Raw genomic sequence first — 20054 nt, forward strand, 5'->3', positions numbered from 1 at the left:
CTGGCCAGTGCATGAAATTACCGCCTCCCTTTCTTCCTCAACATTTAAAAGTTCCTCAAAATATTCTCGCCATCTACCTAATACCTCCCTCTCCCCATCTACTAACTCCCCTACTCTGTTTTTAACTGACAAATCCATACTTTCCCTAGGCTTTCTTAACTTGTTTAACTCACTCCAAATTTTTTTCTTATTTTCATTAAAATTTCTTGACAGTGCCTCTCCCACTCTATCATCTGCTCTCCTTTTGCACTCTCTCACCACTCTCTTCACCTTTCTTTTACTCTCCATATACTCTGCTCTTCTTATAACACTTCTGCTTTGTAAAAACCTCTCATAAGCTACCTTTTTCTCTTTTATCACACCCTTTACTTCATCATTCCACCAATCACTCCTCTTTCCTCCTGCCCCTACCCTCCTATAACCACAAACTTCTGCCCCACATTCTAATGCTGCATTTTTAAAACTATTCCAACCCTCTTCAACCCCCCCACTACTCATCTTTGCACTAACCCACCTTTCTGCCAATAGTCGCTTATATCTCACCCGAACTTCCTCTTCCCTTAGTTTATACACTTTCACCTCCCTCTTACTTGTTGTTGCCACCTTCCTCTTTTCCCATCTACCTCTTACTCTAACTGTAGCTACAACTAAATAATGATCCGAAATATCAGTTGCCCCTCTATAAACATGTACATCCTGGAGCCTACCCATCAACCTTTTATCCACCAATACATAATCTAACAAGCTACTTTCATTACGTGCTACATCATACCTTGTATATTTATTTATCCTCTTTTTCATAAAATATGTATTACTTATTACCAAATTTCTTTCTACACATAGCTCAATTAAAGGCTCCCCATTTACATTTACCCCTGGCACCCCAAATTTACCTACTACTCCCTCCATAACATTTTTACCCACTTTAGCATTGAAATCCCCAACCACCATTACTCTCACACTTGATTCAAAACTCCCCATGCATTCACTCAACATTTCCCAAAATCTCTCTCCTCTACACTTCTCTCTTCTCCAGGTGCATACACACTTACTATAACCCACTTTTCACATCCAATCTTTATTTTACTCCACATAATCCTTGAATTAATACATTTGTAGTCCCTCTTTTCCTGCCATAGCTTATCCTTCAACATTATTGCTACTCCTTCTTTAGCTCTAACTTTATTTGAAACCCCTGACCTAATCCCATTTATTCCTCTCCATTGAAACTCTCCCACCCCTTTCAGCTTTGTTTCACTTAAAGCCAGGACATCCAGTTTCTTCTCATTCATAACATCCACAATCATCTCTTTCTTATCATTTGCACAACATGCACGCACATTCAGACTTCCCACTTTGAAATTTTTTTTCTTCTTATTCTTTTTAGTAATCTTTACAGGAAAAGGGGTTACTAGCCCATTGTTCCTGGCATTTTAGTTGACTTTTATAACAACAATTAATCAGTTTACTAATCTTTACTTTCCAAGTATAGTACAGTATATATATTTTTGGGCTGCTGCACAGCACAGTCTTATTGTAATCCATTTTTTTTTTTAATGTTTGTAATCACTAATTACTCTATACTGTATTTTCAGAACTAAGGCTCCAATACCATGCAAAAAATGTTCCAACGTGTTGTTTTGTTCAGCCGAGTGTCGTCAGGAATCTTTCTTCCACACCATTGAGTGTCCAATCCTAGATCTGCTGACAGGATCAGGAATGTCCATTAACTGTTTCTTGGCATTCAGACTTGTTACACAGTATCCCTTATCATTCTTCTTGGATCTTAAAGACCAGCTTGTCGAAGAAGACCCCAAGGTAATTTTTGTCTGTAATACTGTACTGCATATGCATTTTTAAATTATGAGTTAGCCTGGTCACAGACCGGGCCGCGGGGGCGTTGACCCCCGGAACTCTCTCCAGGTAAACTCCAGGTAAACATCAGCCGTTTCCCACCAAGGCGGGGTGGCCCGTAAAAGAAAAACTTCCTTCATTCACTCCATCACTGTCTTGCCAGAGGCATGCTTACACTACAGTTATAAAACTGCAACATTTACACCCCTCCTTCTGAGTGCCGGCACTGTACTTTCCATCTCCAGGACTCAAGTCCAACCTGCTGATTTCCCTGATTCCCTTCATAAATGTTACTCTGCTTACACTCCAACAGCACATCAAGTTCTAAAAACCATTTGTCTCCATTTGCTTTAATCTAACATGCTCATGCACACTTGCTGGAAGTCCAAGCCCCTCACACACAAAACCTCCTTAATCCCTTCCCTCCAACTTTTCCTAGGCCGACCTTTACCTCGCCTTCCATCCGCTACAGATTCATACACTCTCAAAGTCATTCTATTTTGTTCCACCCTCTCTATATGTCCAAACTATCTCAACAACCCCTCCTCAACCCTCTGGATAATAGTTTTGGTAATCCCGCACCTCCTCCTAATCTGCAAACTAAAGATTCTCTGCATTATATTTGCACCACACATTGCCCTTCAGCATGACATCTCCACTCCCTCCAGCCTTCTCCTTGTTGCAGCATTCACTAGCCATGCCTTAAACCTATACAAGAGCATTGGTAATACTATACTCTCATACATTCATCTCTTTGCTTTCATGGATAAAGTTCTTTGTCTCCACACACTCCTTGGTGCACCACTCACTTTTTTCCCCCCGTCAATTCTTTAATTCACCTCATCTATCATGGATCCATCTGCTGACACGTCCACTCCCAAATATTTGAATACATTCACCTCCTCCATACTCTCTCCCTCCAATCTGATATCCAAAATCTTGTTACCTAATTTTTTTGTTATCCCCATCACCTTACTCTTTCCTATATTCACTTTTAATTTCCTTCTTTTACATACCCTACCAAACTCATCAACCAACCTCTGCAACGTCTCTTCAGAATCTCCCAAAAGCACAGTGTCATCAGCAAAGAGCAACTGTGACACATCTTTTAACCTCACACCTCTTGCCAATACCCAAGCATTCACTTCTCTTACAACTCCATCTATAAATTTATTGAACAACCATGGTGACATCACACATCCCTGTTTAAGGCCTACTTTTCCTGGGAAATAATCTAACCTGAGCCTCACTATCCTTGTAAAGACTCTTCACTGCTTTCAGTAACCTACCTCCTATTCCATACATTTGCAACATCAGCCACATTGCTTCCCTATCCACTCTATCATATGCCTTTTCCAGATCCATAAATGCCACTAAAACCTCTTTAGCCTTATCTAAATACTGTTCACCTATGTTTTATTGAAAACACTTGGTCTACACACCTCCTACCCTTCCTAAAGCCTCGTTGTTCATCTACTATTCCACTCTTCATCTTACTGTTAATTCTTTCAATAATAACTCGACCATACACTTTACCAGGTATACTCAACAGACTTATTCCCCTATAATTTTTACACACTCTTTTGTCCCTTTTACTTGTATGCAAAGGAACTATGCATGCTCTCTGCCAGTCCCTAGGTACCTTACCCTTTTCCATACATTTATTAAATACAAACACTAACCACTCCAAAACTATATCCTCACCTGCTTTTAACATTTCTATCTTTATCCCATCAATCCCAGCTGCTTTACCCCTTTTCATTCTATCCATTGCCCCACACACTTCCCCCTCACTCACAACTGGTTCTTCCTCACTCCTATAAGATGTTATTCCTCCTTCCCCTATGCACAAAATCACAGTTTCCTTATCTTCTTCAACATTTAACAATTCTTGAAAATATTCCCTCCATCTTCTAGTTACCTCTAACTCTCCATTTAATAACTCTTCTCTCCTATATTTAACTAACAAATCCATTCATTCCCTTAGGCTTTCTCAACTTATTAATCTCACTCCAACACTTTTTCTTATTCTCAACAAAATTTGTTGATAACATCTTTCCCATTCTCTCATTTGCTTACTCTATACATTGCTTCACCACTCTCTTAACCTCTTTTTCTCTCCATATACTCCTCCCTCCTTGCATCACTCAGTTATTTGCATGTCTGTAAGGTCATGAGTCTGAGAATGGGGCAAACAGTTAGAATGAATCCTCAACAAATGAGATACAGTTAGTTCACATATATAATGTTATTTCAGTGCAAATTATTCCTCTACAGAGTGAAGAATCTAAAACTACAAGTAATAAGTATTGCATGGTGTCATCTGTATCAGATGATGCTGAGGGGACAGGTATTTTTGGTTCTATCATAAGAGTAAAAGACTGGGAGAGGGGCAAGGATTGCTCTATATTCAAGACAAATTCTAAACCTTTGGTGATAATTAGGTGCTGCAGGGAAGAGGGCTGTTGTAAGTAGTGAAAAAGAAGTATTGAGAGTGTACAAAAGTAGAATGAGAAATTCAGAGTTACTGCAGAAAGTCAGTTCTGGATAGATTCTGCATCAAAATTGGGACTTCAGGAGAGGACAGATACTGTAGATTTAAGCATATCAAGGCATTGAAGGAAAAGTTGAAAAGAGTGTCAACATGCTGTTAGATCAACCCCTGGCAGTTTTCACAAAGTGGTGCAAGGAGCCTCTTATTCAGATGGCCATGGGTGAGTTTGGTATTTCCAGTGCTCAGTCATGAGAGAACAATCTCACAAGTGCCAACAGTAGAATAAGGATGATCAGAAGCCCAGATGTGGCTTTACAGGAAACAACATACGAAGAAGATTGAATCCAGGAAGAACTATAAGAGGTTCATTGATAGCAGTCAAGAACAAAGTAGTTCTGAGAATACATTCAGGGAAACCTTTGCACTGAATGAAATTAGGTAATATTGTAATTAATTGGCTCATGCATATACTGTATATATGTTCACTATCCCCAGTGCCCTGAATATTTTGAAAAATAAAAAAATCTTTTTTTTTTTTAATGAAAATATAGAGCACACTTTTCTAAGTGTTATAGGATAAAAAAAATAGGGTCAGTACTTACAGAGATATGAGACCGAGAAGTTGGCACTGGATGCTCACTTGACGGCAACATCGAGTCCTGCCGCTTGCAGAAGTGTTGCAGATATACCTTTTTTTCTATTTTTCATATTATTTTATATCATTTTTATGTTTTGATAATTACAATTTATAGTAGTTCTTGTCATTTCATAACCAATCTTTGTTCTGACACTAGTATTAGGTACTGAAATTGTACTCACATTGTCACAAACACACTGACAGGTGGACATTTACACCTGCCTTGGCCATTTACTATTGTCTTGGAATATATACTACAAAGTGTTTATAGGTCCCAGCAATGTTTTGGATATGTGAAAGTATATTTTTTTTTTTTTTTTTTTTTTTTAAAAAAGTCGGCCATCTCCCACCGAGGCAGGGTGACCCAAAAAAGAAAGAAAATCCCCAAAAAGAAAATGCTTTCATCATCATTCAACACTTTCACCACACTCACACATTATCACTGTTTTTGCAGAGGTGCTCAGAATACAACAGTTTAGAAGCATACACATATAAAGATACACAACATATCCCTCCAAACTGCCAATATCCCAAACCCCTCCTTTAAAGTACAGGCATTGTACTTCCCATTTCCAGGACTCAAGTCCGACTATATGAAAATAACCGGTTTCCCTGAATCCCTTCACTAAATATTACCCTGTTCACACTCCAACAGATCGTCAGGTCCCAAGTACCATTCGTCTCCATTCACTCCTATCTAACATGCTCACGCATGCTTGCTGGAAGTCCAAGCCCCTTGCCCACAAAACCTCCTTTACCCCCTCTCTCCAACCCTTTATTATACAGTGGACCCCCGCATACCGGACGCATCGCATACCGTACAATCCACATACCGGACGCTTTGATCGCAAAAATTTTGCCTCGCGTACCGCCCAAAAAACCGCTCATCGCCCTTCGTCCGAGACGCGTCCAATGTGCGGCCTGAGCCACGCTCACATGTTCCGCCGGTGGCATTGTTTACCAGCCAGCCTCCGCGGTAACATCCAAGCATACAATCGGAACATTTCGTATTATTACAGTGTTTTTGGTGATTTTTTCTGGAAAATAAGTGACCATGGGCCCCAAGAAAGCTTCTAGTGCCAACCCTACAGCAATAAGGGTGAGAATTACTATGGAGATGAAGAAAAAGATCATTGATAAGTATGAAAGTGGAGTGCGTGTCTCCGAGCTGGCCAGGTTGTATAATAAACCCCAATCAACCATCGCTACTATTGGTGGTACAGCTGCTGCTGCTGCTGTACCACCGTCAGCTGCTGTTGCACTGTCAGCTGCTGCTGCTGTAGCATCGTCTGCTGCTGCTGTAGCATCATCTGCTGCTGCTGTAGCATCGTCTGCTGCTGCTGTAGCATCGTCTGCTGCTGCTGTAGCATCGTCTGTTGCTGCTGTAGCATCGTCTGTTGCTGCTGTAGCATCGTCTGCTGCTGCTGCTGCTGTAGCATCGTCTGCTGCTGCTGTAACATCGTCAGTTGCTGCTGTAGCATCGTCTGCTGCTGCTGTAGCATCGTCTGTTGCTGCTGTAGCATCGTCTGTTGCTGCTGTACCACCGTCAGCTGCTGCTGCTGCTGTAGCATCGTCTGCTGCTGCTGCTGCTTTAGCATCGTCTGCTGCTGCTGTAACATCGTCAGTTGCTGCTGTAGCATCGTCTGCTGCTGCTGTAGCATCGTCTGTTGCTGCTGTAGCATCGTCTGTTGCTGCTGTACCACCGTCAGCTGCTGCTGCTGCTGTAGCATCGTCTGCTGCTGCTGCTGCTGCTGCTGTAGCATCGTCTGCTGCTGCTGTAACATCGTCAGTTGCTGCTGTAGCATCGTCTGCTGCTGCTGTAGCATCGTCTGTTGCTGCTGTAGCATCGTCTGTTGCTGCTGTACCACCGTCAGCTGCTGCTGCTGCTGTAGCATCGTCTGCTGCTGCTGCTGCTGTAGCATCGTCTGCTGCTGCTGTAACATCGTCAGTTGCTGCTGTAGCATCGTCTGCTGCTGCTGTAGCATCGTCTGTTGCTGCTGTAGCATCGTCTGTTGCTGCTGTACCACCGTCAGCTGCTGCTGCTGCTGTAGCATCGTCTGCTGCTGCTGCTGCTTTAGCATCGTCTGCTGCTGCTGTAACATCGTCAGTTGCTGCTGTAGCATCGTCTGCTGCTGCTGTAGCATCGTCTGTTGCTGCTGTAGCATCGTCTGTTGCTGCTGTACCACCGTCAGCTGCTGCTGCTGCTGTAGCATCGTCTGCTGCTGCTGTAGCATCGTCTGCTGCTGCTGTAGCATCGTCTGCTGCTGCTGTAGCATCGTCTGTTGCTGCTGTAGCATCGTCTGTTGCTGCTGTAGCATCGTCTGCTGCTGCTGCTGCTGTAGCATCGTCTGCTGCTGCTGTAACATCGTCAGTTGCTGCTGTAGCATCGTCTGTTGCTGCTGTAGCATCGTTTGTTGCTGCTGTACCACCGTCAGCTGCTGCTGCTGCTGTAGCATCGTCTGCTGCTGCTGCTGCTTTAGCATCGTCTGCTGCTGCTGTAGCATCGTCAGTTGCTGCTGTAGCATCGTCTGCTGCTGCTGTAGCATCGTCTGTTGCTGCTGTACCACCGTCAGCTGCTGCTGCTGCTGTAGCATCGTCTGCTGCTGCTGCTGCTGTAGCATCGTCTGCTGCTGCTGTAACATCGTCAGTTGCTGCTGTAGCATCGTCTGCTGCTGCTGTAGCATCGTCTGTTGCTGCTGTAGCATCGTCTGTTGCTGCTGTACCACCGTCAGCTGCTGCTGCTGCTGTAGCATCGTCTGCTGCTGCTGCTGCTTTAGCATCGTCTGCTGCTGCTGTAACATCGTCAGTTGCTGCTGTAGCATCGTCTGCTGCTGCTGTAGCATCGTCTGTTGCTGCTGTAGCATCGTCTGTTGCTGCTGTACCACCGTCAGCTGCTGCTGCTGCTGTAGCATCGTCTGCTGCTGCTGCTGCTGTAGCATCGTCTGCTGCTGCTGTAACATCGTCAGTTGCTGCTGTAGCATCGTCTGCTGCTGCTGTAGCATCGTCTGTTGCTGCTGTAGCATCGTCTGTTGCTGCTGTACCACCGTCAGTTGCTGCTGCTGCTGTACCACCGTTGTTGGTGTGGCTTATTGAGAATACCAAGAAACAATTAACCCCAGAGGATTTGCCACCCAGGATAACCCAAAAAAGTCAGTGCGTCATCGAAGACTGTCTAACTTATTTCCATTGGGGTCCTTAATCTTGTCTCCCAGGATGCAACCCACACCAGTCGACTAACACCCAGGTGAACAGGGGAAAATGCCTGGAACTAGTGCTCATATTGGTGAATTTAAAGCCAGCAAAGGTTGGTTTGAGAGATTTAAGAATCGTAGTGGCATACACAGTGTGATAAGGCCTGTTCTGGAAGAAAATACCAAACAGGACCTACAGTACTCAGGAGGAAAAGGCACTCCCAGGACACAGTGTCTCATCAGTCATTGCTGCATCTTCAATAAAGGTAAGTGTCATTTATTCTTCATTTAGTAGAGTAGTACATGCACAATATATATTGTGCATGTACTACTCTACTATTGTGCATGTATCCTTCTCTTTGTGTGTAGGAAAATGTATATTTCATGTGGTAAAATTTTTTTTTTCATACTTTTGGGTGTCTTGCACGGATTAATTTGATTTCCATTATTTCTTATGGGGAAAATTCATTCGCATACCGAACATTTCGCATAACAGCCAGCCCTCTTGCACGGATTAAGGTCGCTATGCGGGGGTCCACTGTATAATAATAATAATAATAATAATAATAATAATAATAATAATAATAATACGTAATAATAAGTTCCCTTGAAGCATGAAAAACAAGCCTCAGTCCACCCCTGACAGTTATGTGATAACATTAGATAAGAGCTGACATTTGATGAGCATACGCGAGGGTGCGGTGATAAGACTTGATGAGATAAGATTAGAGGTGACATTTGATGAGCATTGGCCCTGCTTTGTTTTCGCTGGTACACAAACATGTCTGTCTGTCTATTTGTCTCTCTGTCAAGCTCCCTGTCTATCTGTCTATCTGTTGAGCTCTCTGTCTCAGAGAGAGCCACAAGACTGAGTCATCACGTTTACTCATATCTTCAAGCAGAGTATAGCACTTTGTCTGGATTTATTGGGTTATCCTAGGTAATTTACACTATGTATACTTGTATTTATGTGTACCTGTGAGACAGAGATAGACAGAGACAAATAGACAGAGACAAAGATAGAGACAGAGATAGACATAGACACAGACAAACAAACGGAGCCAAGCCGCCAATCAGCCAGTCAGCCAGCCAGCCAGCCAGCCAGCCAGCCTGCTGAACAAGTATTATGTTCCAGAATTGTTTCTCTTTACTTAGGACATAGATTATAAGACATTCTGAAGAGGCGTTGCACAAATGTTGCACATTGGTTATTATCAAGGTTTTTTGATATTTCCTTGACCACTTATGGTCACATCCACCTCAAAGCCGCTAAACTCGGGGTCAACATCACTTTCCTCTTAAAATGGGAGAGTTAATACTACATGAAATCAGTGAATCACAGGTGTTTGCCGCGCTGTTTGCTCTAGCTGGCGCTCATTTGAACTGGTGCTCCCACAAGGTACTAAGTGGTCCCACATTTTTTAATACAGTGCACACTGAGTGTTATGACCCATACTATGCTGACAAGGCATCTCAGGCCAATCGTGCCATATTTGAAGGCAGGAAAAATAAAACGTTTATATACGTTTGGGGCACTAGTGGTAAGAACGTATATACGTATACGTCTGGACCGTTTACGGGTTAAAAAATTCTGTATAAAAAGAAAAAATACCATATTGGCCACAGAATTGGGCTTGGTCTGAGATGCTATAATGCCATGCAGTGGTCATAACCCATGAGATGAAAATAAAGAGACTTGCATCAATATAACAACAGAAAACCATCTAGAAGATTCTCTTGATGTCTTCTTTAAATGATTACTTGTGGTCAGTTGCTTCAATCACTCAAATGTCAGTTCTGTATTGAACTTCACTTTATAGGAATAAAGTTGTTTGTTTGTTAAGCTTTCTTTAATGTGCTGCATCATTTTTTATTATAAATTACTCTTTCTAAAGAAAAATTATAATGACCTATTAAAGCTATTCCTTCATCCATATTTATTTTTATTGTATAGGCTGGTAATCTATGCTTCACTGTCTTTACTCTCTGCCTATTGCTGATTCAGAGATGCCCATAATTTACTAGAATGTCTGGTCACAAATTGTGTAGTTAAACTAGAGAATGTTAGTGCAGAAGAATTTGGTATAAAAAGTTTTGCCTACACTGTACCTAATTTTGAGTACCAATGCAGTAATATTGATGTCAGATAGAATTGTAAATTACTTGTTAAAAAGTTATGAAATTACTGTGTCTAGCAGAGCATTATGCATAGTACTAATTAGATATTACTGTAAGTAAATGTTGAATGCATATTAATACAAACACCTGCTATGTTTAACCAGAAATTTTATTATATCCGACATTTTTCACACAAAGATTGTTATTAAACGCCCTTCAGTGTTATCTCCTTTTTATCATTTGCAGGAGACTACGAACAACAAACAGGTATATGATCCAACAGATTTTCTTCGTTTGTACCACTTAGTACACCATGCTGAATCTCGCACACCTGAAGATTTCTTCCACAGGTGCATTATGATTGTTTTCATGGTGAAAGCCCTCAAGAAAACAAAATACTTTGAGGGAAAAGGTTCTGCATCCAGTAAGTAGAGAATCAACCTTGTCTCTCTCACCTATGATATATGATACATGTATATTTCCTAGGTAGTAGGTTGGTGGACAGAAACTGCCCAGGGAGGTACTACCATCCTGCCAAGTGAGTGTGAAATGGAAACTTGTAATTATTTTCCATGATGATAGGATTTCTGGTGTCTTTTTTCTGTCTCATAAACATGCAAGGTTTCAGGTATGTCTTGCTACTTCTACTTACACTTAGGTCACACTACACATACATGTACAAGCATATATATATACACCCCTCTGGGTTTTCTTCTATTTTCTTACTAATTCTTTTTTTTTTTTTTTTTTTTTTTTTTCAACAAGTCGGCCGTCTCCCACCGAGGCAGGGTGACCCAAAAAAGAAAGAAAATCCCCAAAAAGAAAATACTTTCATCATCATTCAACACTTTCACCACACTCGCACATTATCACTGTTTTTGCAGAGGTGCTCAGAATACAACAGTCTAGAAGCATAAACATATAAAGATACACAACATATCCCTCCAAACTGCCAATATCCCAAACCCCTCCTTTAAAGTGCAGGCATTGTACTTCCCATTTCCAGGACTCAAGTCCGACTATATGAAAATAACCGGTTTCCCTGAATCCCTTCACTAAATATTACCCTGCTCACACTCCAACAGATCGTCAGGTCCCAAGTACCATTCGTCTCCATTCACTCCTATCTAACACGCTCACGCACGCTTGCTGGAAGTCCAAGCCCCTTACCCACAAAACCTCCTTTACCCCTCTCTCCAACCCTTTCGAGGACGACCCCTACCCCGCCTTCCTTCCCCTATAGATTTATATGCTTTCCATGTCATTCTACTGTGATCCATTCTCTCTAAATGACCAAACCACCTCAACAACCCCTCTTCTGCCCTCTGACTAATACTTTTATTAACTCCACACCTTCTCCTAATTTCCACACTCCGAATTTTCTGCATAATATTTACACCACACATTGCCCTTAAACAGGACATCTCCGCTGCCTCCAACCGTCTCCTCGCTGCTGCATTTACCACCCAAGCTTCACACCCATATAAGAGTGTTGGTACTACTATACTTTCATACATTCCCTTCTTTGCCTCCATAGATAACGTTTTTTGACTCCACATATACCTCAACGCACCACTCACCTTTTTTCCCTCATCAATTCTATGATTAACCTCATCCTTCATAAATCCATCCGCCGACACGTCAACTCCCAAGTATCTGAAAACATTCACTTCTTCCATACTCCTCCTCCCCAATTTGATATCCAATTTTTCTTTATCTAAATCATTTGACACCCTCATCACCTTACTCTTTTCTATGTTCACTTTCAACTTTCTACCTTTACACACATTCCCAAACTCATCCACTAACCTTTGCAATTTTTCTTTAGAATCTCCCATAAGCACAGTATCATCAGCAAAAAGTAACTGTGTCAATTCCCATTTTGAATTTGATTCCCCATAATTTAATCCCACCCCTCTCCCAAACACCCTAGCATTTACTTCCTTTACAACCCCATCTATAAATATATTAAACAACCATGGTGACATTACACATCCCTGTCTAAGACCTACTTTTACCGGGAAGTAGTCTCCCTCTCTTCTACACACCCTAACCTGAGCCTCACTATCCTCATAAAAACTCTTTACAGCATTTAATAACTTACCACCTATTCCATATACTTGCAACATCTGCCACATTGCTCCTCTATCCACTCTATCATATGCCTTTTCTAAATCCATAAATGCAATAAAAACTTCCCTATCTTTATCTAAATACTGTTCACATATATGCTTCAATGTAAACACCTGATCTACACATCCCCTACCCACTCTAAAACCTCCTTGCTCATCCGCAATCCTACATTCTGTCTTACCTCTAATTCTTTCAATTATAACCCTACCGTACACTTTTCCTGGTATACTCAGTAAGCTTATTCCTCTATAATTTTTACAGTCTCTTTTGTCCCCTTTCCCTTTATATAAAGGGACTATACATGCTCTCTGCCAATCCCTAGGTACCTTCCCCTCTTTCATACATTTATTAAACAAAAGTACCAACCACTCCAACACTATATCCCCCCCTGCTTTTAACATTTCTGTCATGATCCCATCAGTTCCAGCTGCTTTACCCCCTTTCATTTTACGTAATGCCTCACGTACCTCCCCCACACTTACATTCTGCTCTTCTTCACTCCTAAAAGATGGTATACCTCCCTGACCAGTGCATGAAATTACTGCCTCCCTTTCTTCCTTAACATTTAAAAGTTCCTCAAAATATTCTCGCCATCTACCCAATACCTCCATCTCCCCATCTACTAACTCCCCTACTCTGTTTTTAACTGACAAATCCATATTTTCCCTAGGCTTTCTTAACTTGTTTAACTCACTCCAAAATTTTTTCTTATTTTCATTAAAATTTCTTGACAGTGCCTCTCCCACTCTATCATCTGCTCTCCTTTTGCACTCTCTCACCACTCTCTTTAGCTTTCTTTTACTCTCCATATACTCTGCTCTTCTTATAACACTTCTGCTTTGTAAAAACCTCTCATAAGCTACCTTTTTCTCTTTTATCACACCCTTTACTTCATCATTCCACCAATCACTCCTCTTTCCTCCTGCCCCCACCCTCCTATAACCACAAACTTCTGCCCCACATTCTAATACTGCATTTTTAAAACTATTCCAACCCTCTTCAACCCCCCCACTACTCATCTTTGCACTAGCCCACCTTTCTGCCAATAGTCGCTTATATCTCACCCGAACTTCCTCCTCCCTTAGTTTATACACTTTCACTTCCCTCTTACTTGTTGTTGCCACCTTCCTCTTTTCCCATCTACCTCTTACTCTAACTGTAGCTACAACTAAATAATGATCCGATATATCAGTTGCCCCTCTATAAACATGTACATCCTGGAGCCTACCCATCAACCTTTTATCCACCAATACATAATCTAATAAACTACTTTCATTACGTGCTACATCATACCTTGTATATTTATTTATCCTCTTTTTCATAAAATATGTATTACTTATTACCAAATTTCTTTCTACACATAGCTCAATTAAAGGCTCCCCATTTACATTTACCCCTGGCACCCCAAATTTACCTACTACTCCCTCCATAACATTTTTACCCACTTTAGCATTAAAATCCCCAACCACCATTACTCTCACACTTGATTCAAAACTCCCCACGCATTCACTCAACATTTCCCAAAATCTCTCTCTCTCCTCTACACTTCTCTCTTCTCCAGGTGCATACACGCTTATTATAACCCACTTTTCACATCCAATCTTTATTTTACTCCACATAATCCTTGAATTAATACATTTATAGTCCCTCTTTTCCTGCCATAGCTTATCCTTCAACATTATTGCTACTCCTTCTTTAGCTCTAACTCTATTTGAAACCCCTGACCTAATCCCATTTATTCCTCTCCACTGAAACTCTCCCACCCCCTTCAGCTTTGTTTCACTTAAAGCCAGGACATCCAGCTTCTTCTCATTCATAACATCCACAATCATCTCTTTCTTATCATCTGCACAACATCCACGCACATTCAGACTTCCCACTTTGACAATTTTCTTCTTCTTATTCTTTTTAGTAATCTTTACAGGAAAAGGGGTTACTAGCCCATTGTTCCCGGCATTTTAGTTGACTTTTACAACACGCATGGCTTACGGAGGAAAGATTCTTATTCCACTTCCCCATGGATATAAAAGGAAAATTAATAAGACCAAGAACTATTAAGATAAAATCAAAGAAAACTCAGATGAGTGTGTATAAATAAATGTGTACATGTATGTGTAGTGTGACCTAAGTGTAAGTAGAAGTAGCAAGACATGCCTGTAATCTTGCATATTTATGAGACAGACAAAAGACATCAGCAATCCTACCATCATGTAAAACAATCACAGGCTTCGTTTTACACTCACTTGGCAGGACGGTAGTACCTCCCTGGGTGGTTGCTGTCTACCAACCTACTACTAATACTAATTCTTGTTCTGGTTTATTTCCTCTTATCTCCATGGGGAAGCGGAACAGAATTCTTCCTCCATAAGCCATGCGTGTTGTAAGAGGCGGCTAAAATGCTGGGAGCAAGGGGCTAGTAACCTCTTCTCCTGTGTACATTAATAAAGTTAAAAAGAGAAACTTTTGTTTTTCTTTTTGGGCCACCCTGCTTTGGTGGGATACGGCTGGTTTGTTGAAAGAAGTAGGTTGGTAGACAGCAACTGCCCAAGGAGGTACTACCATCCTGCCAAGTGACTGTGAAATGGAAACTTGTAATTGTTTTACATGATGGTAGGATTTCTGGTGTCTTTTTTTCTGTCTCATAAACATGCAAGGTTTCAGGTATGTCTTGCCACTTCTACTTACACTTAGGTCACACTACACATGCATGTACAAGCATATATGCACACACCCCTCTGGGTTTTCTTCTACAGTGGAATCTCTGCTTACGAGTGCCCCACCATGCGAATTTTTCAGGATATGAGCTGTCGCTCGTTTGATTTTTTGCTCCTGGATACGAGCCAAAATTCAGGTTGTGAGCTTCCCCCTCAAGGGAGGTTCCTTGACACTGGTAAGAGGCTCTTGATCTAGGGAATTGTATCTGTGCTCCAGTTCCCTAAATTAAGCCTGAATACTTTCCATCCCCTCTGCCCCACAGGCGCTGTATAATTCTGTGATGGATAGATAATGAGGACTTTTAGGACATGGGAAATAATGCCAATGGCAACACTCCTTAGATTGCTTGTGCTATCTTGTTTGAAGTACTGTTCAGTGTTGATGTCTCCATTCAGGGCAGGAGAGATATCAGAGCCAGAACAGATGCAAAGGTCATTTATGGCCTGCTTAGAGCCAGTGAAGCATTTAAATTAGGAGGAATGCCTCAAAGTCCAAAATGTGTACTTGTTGGAGCAGAGGAGAGAGATGCATGATATATATATATGTGAGGAAAGTACAGTAGGACTTCCATATCTACAGGGGATACATTCCATGGGCCTACCATAAGTTCTATATATACTTATTATAAAGTTTAATTGATAAATTATGCTCAATAAGTGGAGAATTATCACTTTTTCACCGATTGGAAGCACTTCATGGCTTCTCTTAGGCTTTGAAGAACTGCCAGTTTCTCTACTTTTGTGCCTTGGGGCCATTATTATGGAAAATTAAGAGGTATTTTTGGGCCACAGTAAACCTTGGATAACTGAAACTGCGGATACCGATTCAGTGGATACCGTGGTTGTATTGTACTTGAGGCCTAGTCCCAAATCTTCACACAGCCATAACATACTTGAATGAAAGCGATGGGAGAGCGTGTAAAGTAAACCCAGCGAAGGGCAGGGGCACTGTGGGCACAGTAAGAAAACTGTCAGCATACATGGGCCAGAAGATATCAGATATCAGAAACATTGCTGGAGCAAGTGTAGAAGTCTTCAGGAGCACATTAGACAGTTTCCTTCACCAGGTGCCGAATCAACCAGACTATGATGAATATGTTGGCTAGTGAGCTGCCAGCAGTAACAGCTTGGCTGATCAGGCACACACCAGACAAGGCTGGCCCAAGGCTGCGCTGCAAGAGTAGGTAAACTCTTGAAATCCGTCAAAGGTGTACATGTACTTATTTAAAAAAAAACTGAATCACTGAAAATTTGGTCTTCAGGGATTTTTTTCATACATAAATACACAAATAACCCACACATGAGAGAAAAAACTTATAATGATGTTTCAATCCTGCTTGGACCATTAACCAGTCACACTAACACATGAAATAGTATGATGCTCTCAGTATGCTAAAGTACAACGCAAAAATTACATTGGAATACGTACAGTATTTACTGCCCAGTTTTAATTATGTACCATACTACAGATAGGTTCAAGAAAAGGGTACTATAGCTAAAGTTGTGGTAATAAATTGCTGTTTTTATGTCTTGCCTACAATATGTTTTTACATACTTTTGGGATCACTGCCTGTGAAAATGAAAGTCGATTTATGGAGCCAAAGATCCGTCTGCTCTTTGAGTATCAGGTATTTACAATGAGGTGTTTCTCTATTGGCTGAGAGTTTGCTTTAATACATATTTCAGGGATTAAAGTATCCTTGACTGGTAGTGCACAGGTAACATACAGCCTAATAAATCAACCAATCTTGGCTATCTCATGCTGCTCTAGGGAGGTTTAGCAGCATTCTGCCCTAAGGTGGTTTAAGATCATGCTTCATTGGCAAAATGTTTTATGAAATTAAGACACATGTGCAACATTTGGGTAACTTTATTGTAGACATTTTGCCATCCAGTGGTTTTTATAAATACAAATTCTAGGACATAATTTGAAGACAGAACTATATACAGAAGATGAGGTAATCAGTCCTTCAGCCTTGGAGTTAGTGTGAAGAGCACTGTGGTGTGCTCTTCACACCATCTCCAAGGCTGAGGGACTGATTACCTCATCTTCTGTATATAGTTCTACCATCTTCAAATTATGTCCTAGAATTTGTATTGATAAAGCCACTGGATGGCAAAATGTCTACAATAAAGATACCCAGATGTTGCATATGTGTCTTAATTTAATCTTGTCAGTTTTATATACCATTCTTGTACAAAATGTTTTATGCTTTACAAATTTTCAACTAAAGAAAGCAACACTATTTTTTAGTTAAATCTTGTCAAATAATTTCTTTAGAATGATTACCAGCTATTTGCTCTGAGTCTGTGGTAATCAGTGATAAATTAGACAATAAAAATAACCATCAGCTGCCTGTTTTTGATAGGGATATCACTTTATATTTGTTTATAATTAAGCTACATAAAATATAATTTAATACCAGACTTCCTGTATTAACCACGTACACTGTTGTTTATTGTGATTCATTGCAGTAGGTATATAATAACTCAGTTTAATTTTGTCCTTATTCAACAGCATATCCATTATTCAAGGATAAAGGTTGGTGAAGTGTTTAGCTTACCCTTGAGTGTCCTATTAACTGATTTATCACTAAACATTGGTATAAATAAAAAATGCTGAATATATTGCTCACGCTTGTATGATACATGCATTACCAGCATTTTCACTACTAGTAGTACTTTTTAGTGGGTCAAGATTTGTTTTATGAGGAGTGAATGCAGGCGCCTTCTCATTTAATACTGTATTATATACTGACTAGTAGAATTATAGTGTTTAGAATATACTGAAAGGTATAAAATCATGGAATAGTTTTAAAGATTCATTTAGATCAAATTAATAAACCTGTGATTGTCTTACCTCAGGTGACAAGATTAGCGATGCAGAAGCTTTTGTGGGAGGCCTTCTGTTGCGGTTCCTTCAGGTCAGTGGAACAGTCAGCAGTAACTTTGTAACCTTGAATCTTCTGATTTTATATACTTCAAAATTTAGTTATGAATTATGCAGTAGTCCATTGTTTGACACGGTAGTTATGTTCCTGAAAACGCCATTTTAGGTAAAATTGTGTTAGACAAACTGAAGAACTTATGGGAAAAATAGGGCTACATTCCTGAGAGCCCCAAAAAAGCCAAACAACTTTTTTTAGACCTCCAGATCTTACAAAAATAAAAGTGATTATGTAATTGTAGTTCATTATCATGTTGTATTATGTTGTTTTTACTGCTTAAGATAACAAATGTAACAGAAATAATAGTATTTCTTACCTTAAATTGTGGGTGCTGGTGTTTGTGGATGATTGTGGAGAGTTATGCTGTGGCCCTACTAGACCGAGGTGGATGGTAGAGGTACAGGTACTGAAGTCGATGGTTGTACTGGAGTGTGCATAAATTCTGTAGGATTTCTGTTCTATTTTACCCCGCAGTAAATTATACAACTGCCTCTTCAGTGAAAAAGTTTAACTTTAATCAGTCAGTAAATCAATGAAATCAATAAGTCAGTAAATCAGTCAGTAAGACAATCAGTAAATCAGTCAAGTCAGTCAATCAGTAAATCAGTCAGTCAATCAAGTCAGTCAGACAAGTTAGTAAGTCAAGTCAGTCAGTAAGTCAGTCAGTCAGTAAATTAATCAGTCAGTAAATCAGTCAGTCATCACACAAACTCACATTTACCTTATTCTTTTTATGTTCACAAAGAGACGCTTCATTACGGCCACTGGCTATCTCTTGTTTAATACATATATCTAGAAGAGAGGAGCTTACGACGACGTTTTGGTCCGACTTGGACTGTTTACAAAGTCACACTAACCAGAAGTGTAGCAGGACAGCTATATATAGGCAGGGAGAGGTAGTGGTGGAGTAGTAGTAGTAGTGGTGGTGGTGGTAGTAGTAGTAGTGGTAGTGGTAGTAGTGGTGAATTAAGGAGGAGGAGGAGCCAGTCAAATACAAAGAAAGGGGAGCACTGCAAGGGAGCTAGGTGCCCACATAGGGAGAGCAAGTGCACAGAGGTGGGGGAAGGGGAAGTGATGAAATAAATAATGAAGGAACAGAGACACGCGACAGAAGAAAGGAAAGAGGAAAGGGAAAGAGGGAGAAGAAGAAAAAAAAATGAGGAATCAGGTTAAGTCACGGGTGTTCTGAAGTTTGGAACATTTTACAATGTAGTGGGAGAGGAAGGCATCTACAGAGACGAAGCCAGGACTAAGATTCATACAAGGAAAGTTGTGTATTAGAGAGGATTCAACTTGACGGCGACTGTTCGAGTTGGAAGTAGGGAAGAGAGTTTTAGCGGAAGACCAGTCAATAGGATGGCTGTGATCTCTGACGTGACAGAACAGAGCATTGTTAGTGTCGGCAAGCCTAACACTATTTTTTGTGCTCCCTAAGTCTGTCAGAAAGAGATCGACCAGTTTCTCCAAAGTATTGAAGAGGACAGGAGGAGCAAGAAATAGAGTAGACACCAGGAACATCTGTAGAGGGAGGAGAGGTATGAACGAGATTAGTGCGAAGAGTGTTAGTCTGGCGGAAAGTAGGCTTGATGTCTAAGGGACGGAGAGAATTGTTGAGATTAGAAAGACCGGAAGTGTAGGGAAGGCAGAGGACAGAAGAGTTCCCAGGAGTAGAGAGTTTGGGAGAGAAGAAATTACGTTTAGCACGTGAGAAGTCTGACCGAAACGTCGTCGTAAGCTCCTCTCTTCTGTGTGTGGGTTATTTGTGTATCGTTCCAGTCACGGTATTGTGCCTTTTTTGTTACATATATCTATTTTCTTCGTTAATTCTAAGACTTAACTCTTTCAGGGTCCGTGCCGTAGATCTACGGCTTTACGTTGAGGGTCCAAACTGTAGATCTATGCCATGAGCTCAGCTCACTCTGTTGAGCTGTGTGGTAAATTTGGGCCTAGATATGAGAGAATACA

General features: G+C 40.9%; 1 protein-coding gene and 1 long non-coding RNA gene across 6 annotated transcripts in view; one reads left to right on the forward strand and one right to left on the reverse strand.

The window, feature by feature from the left end:
* Nucleotides 1–20054, forward strand: part of LOC128695394 (SET and MYND domain-containing protein 4-like) — a 415476-nt gene that overhangs the window by 341681 nt on the left and 53741 nt on the right. For 3 of the 5 annotated variants that reach the window (XM_070084852.1, XM_070084853.1, XM_070084856.1), the window contains 4 exons: nt 1596–1818; nt 10541–10718; nt 17660–17683; nt 18007–18065. In XM_070084852.1, coding sequence (XP_069940953.1) covers nt 1596–1818; nt 10541–10718; nt 17660–17683; nt 18007–18065 — 484 coding nt within the window. The remainder of the gene's footprint in view (nt 1–1595; nt 1819–10540; nt 10719–17659; nt 17684–18006; nt 18066–20054) is intronic. The other 2 variants (XM_070084854.1, XM_070084857.1) reach the window with 1 other exon arrangement.
* LOC138852678 (uncharacterized) overlaps nt 18008–20054 on the reverse strand; it is a 35075-nt gene continuing 33028 nt past the window's right edge. The window contains exons 2-3 of the long non-coding RNA XR_011392000.1: nt 18406–18581; nt 18008–18179 (exon numbers count right to left, since the gene is read on the reverse strand). This is a non-coding gene — a long non-coding RNA (uncharacterized lncRNA). The remainder of the gene's footprint in view (nt 18180–18405; nt 18582–20054) is intronic.

This window comes from Cherax quadricarinatus, chromosome 14 (assembly GCF_038502225.1).
Source record: "Cherax quadricarinatus isolate ZL_2023a chromosome 14, ASM3850222v1, whole genome shotgun sequence".
NCBI classification, from domain to species: Eukaryota; Metazoa; Arthropoda; class Malacostraca; order Decapoda; family Parastacidae; genus Cherax; species Cherax quadricarinatus.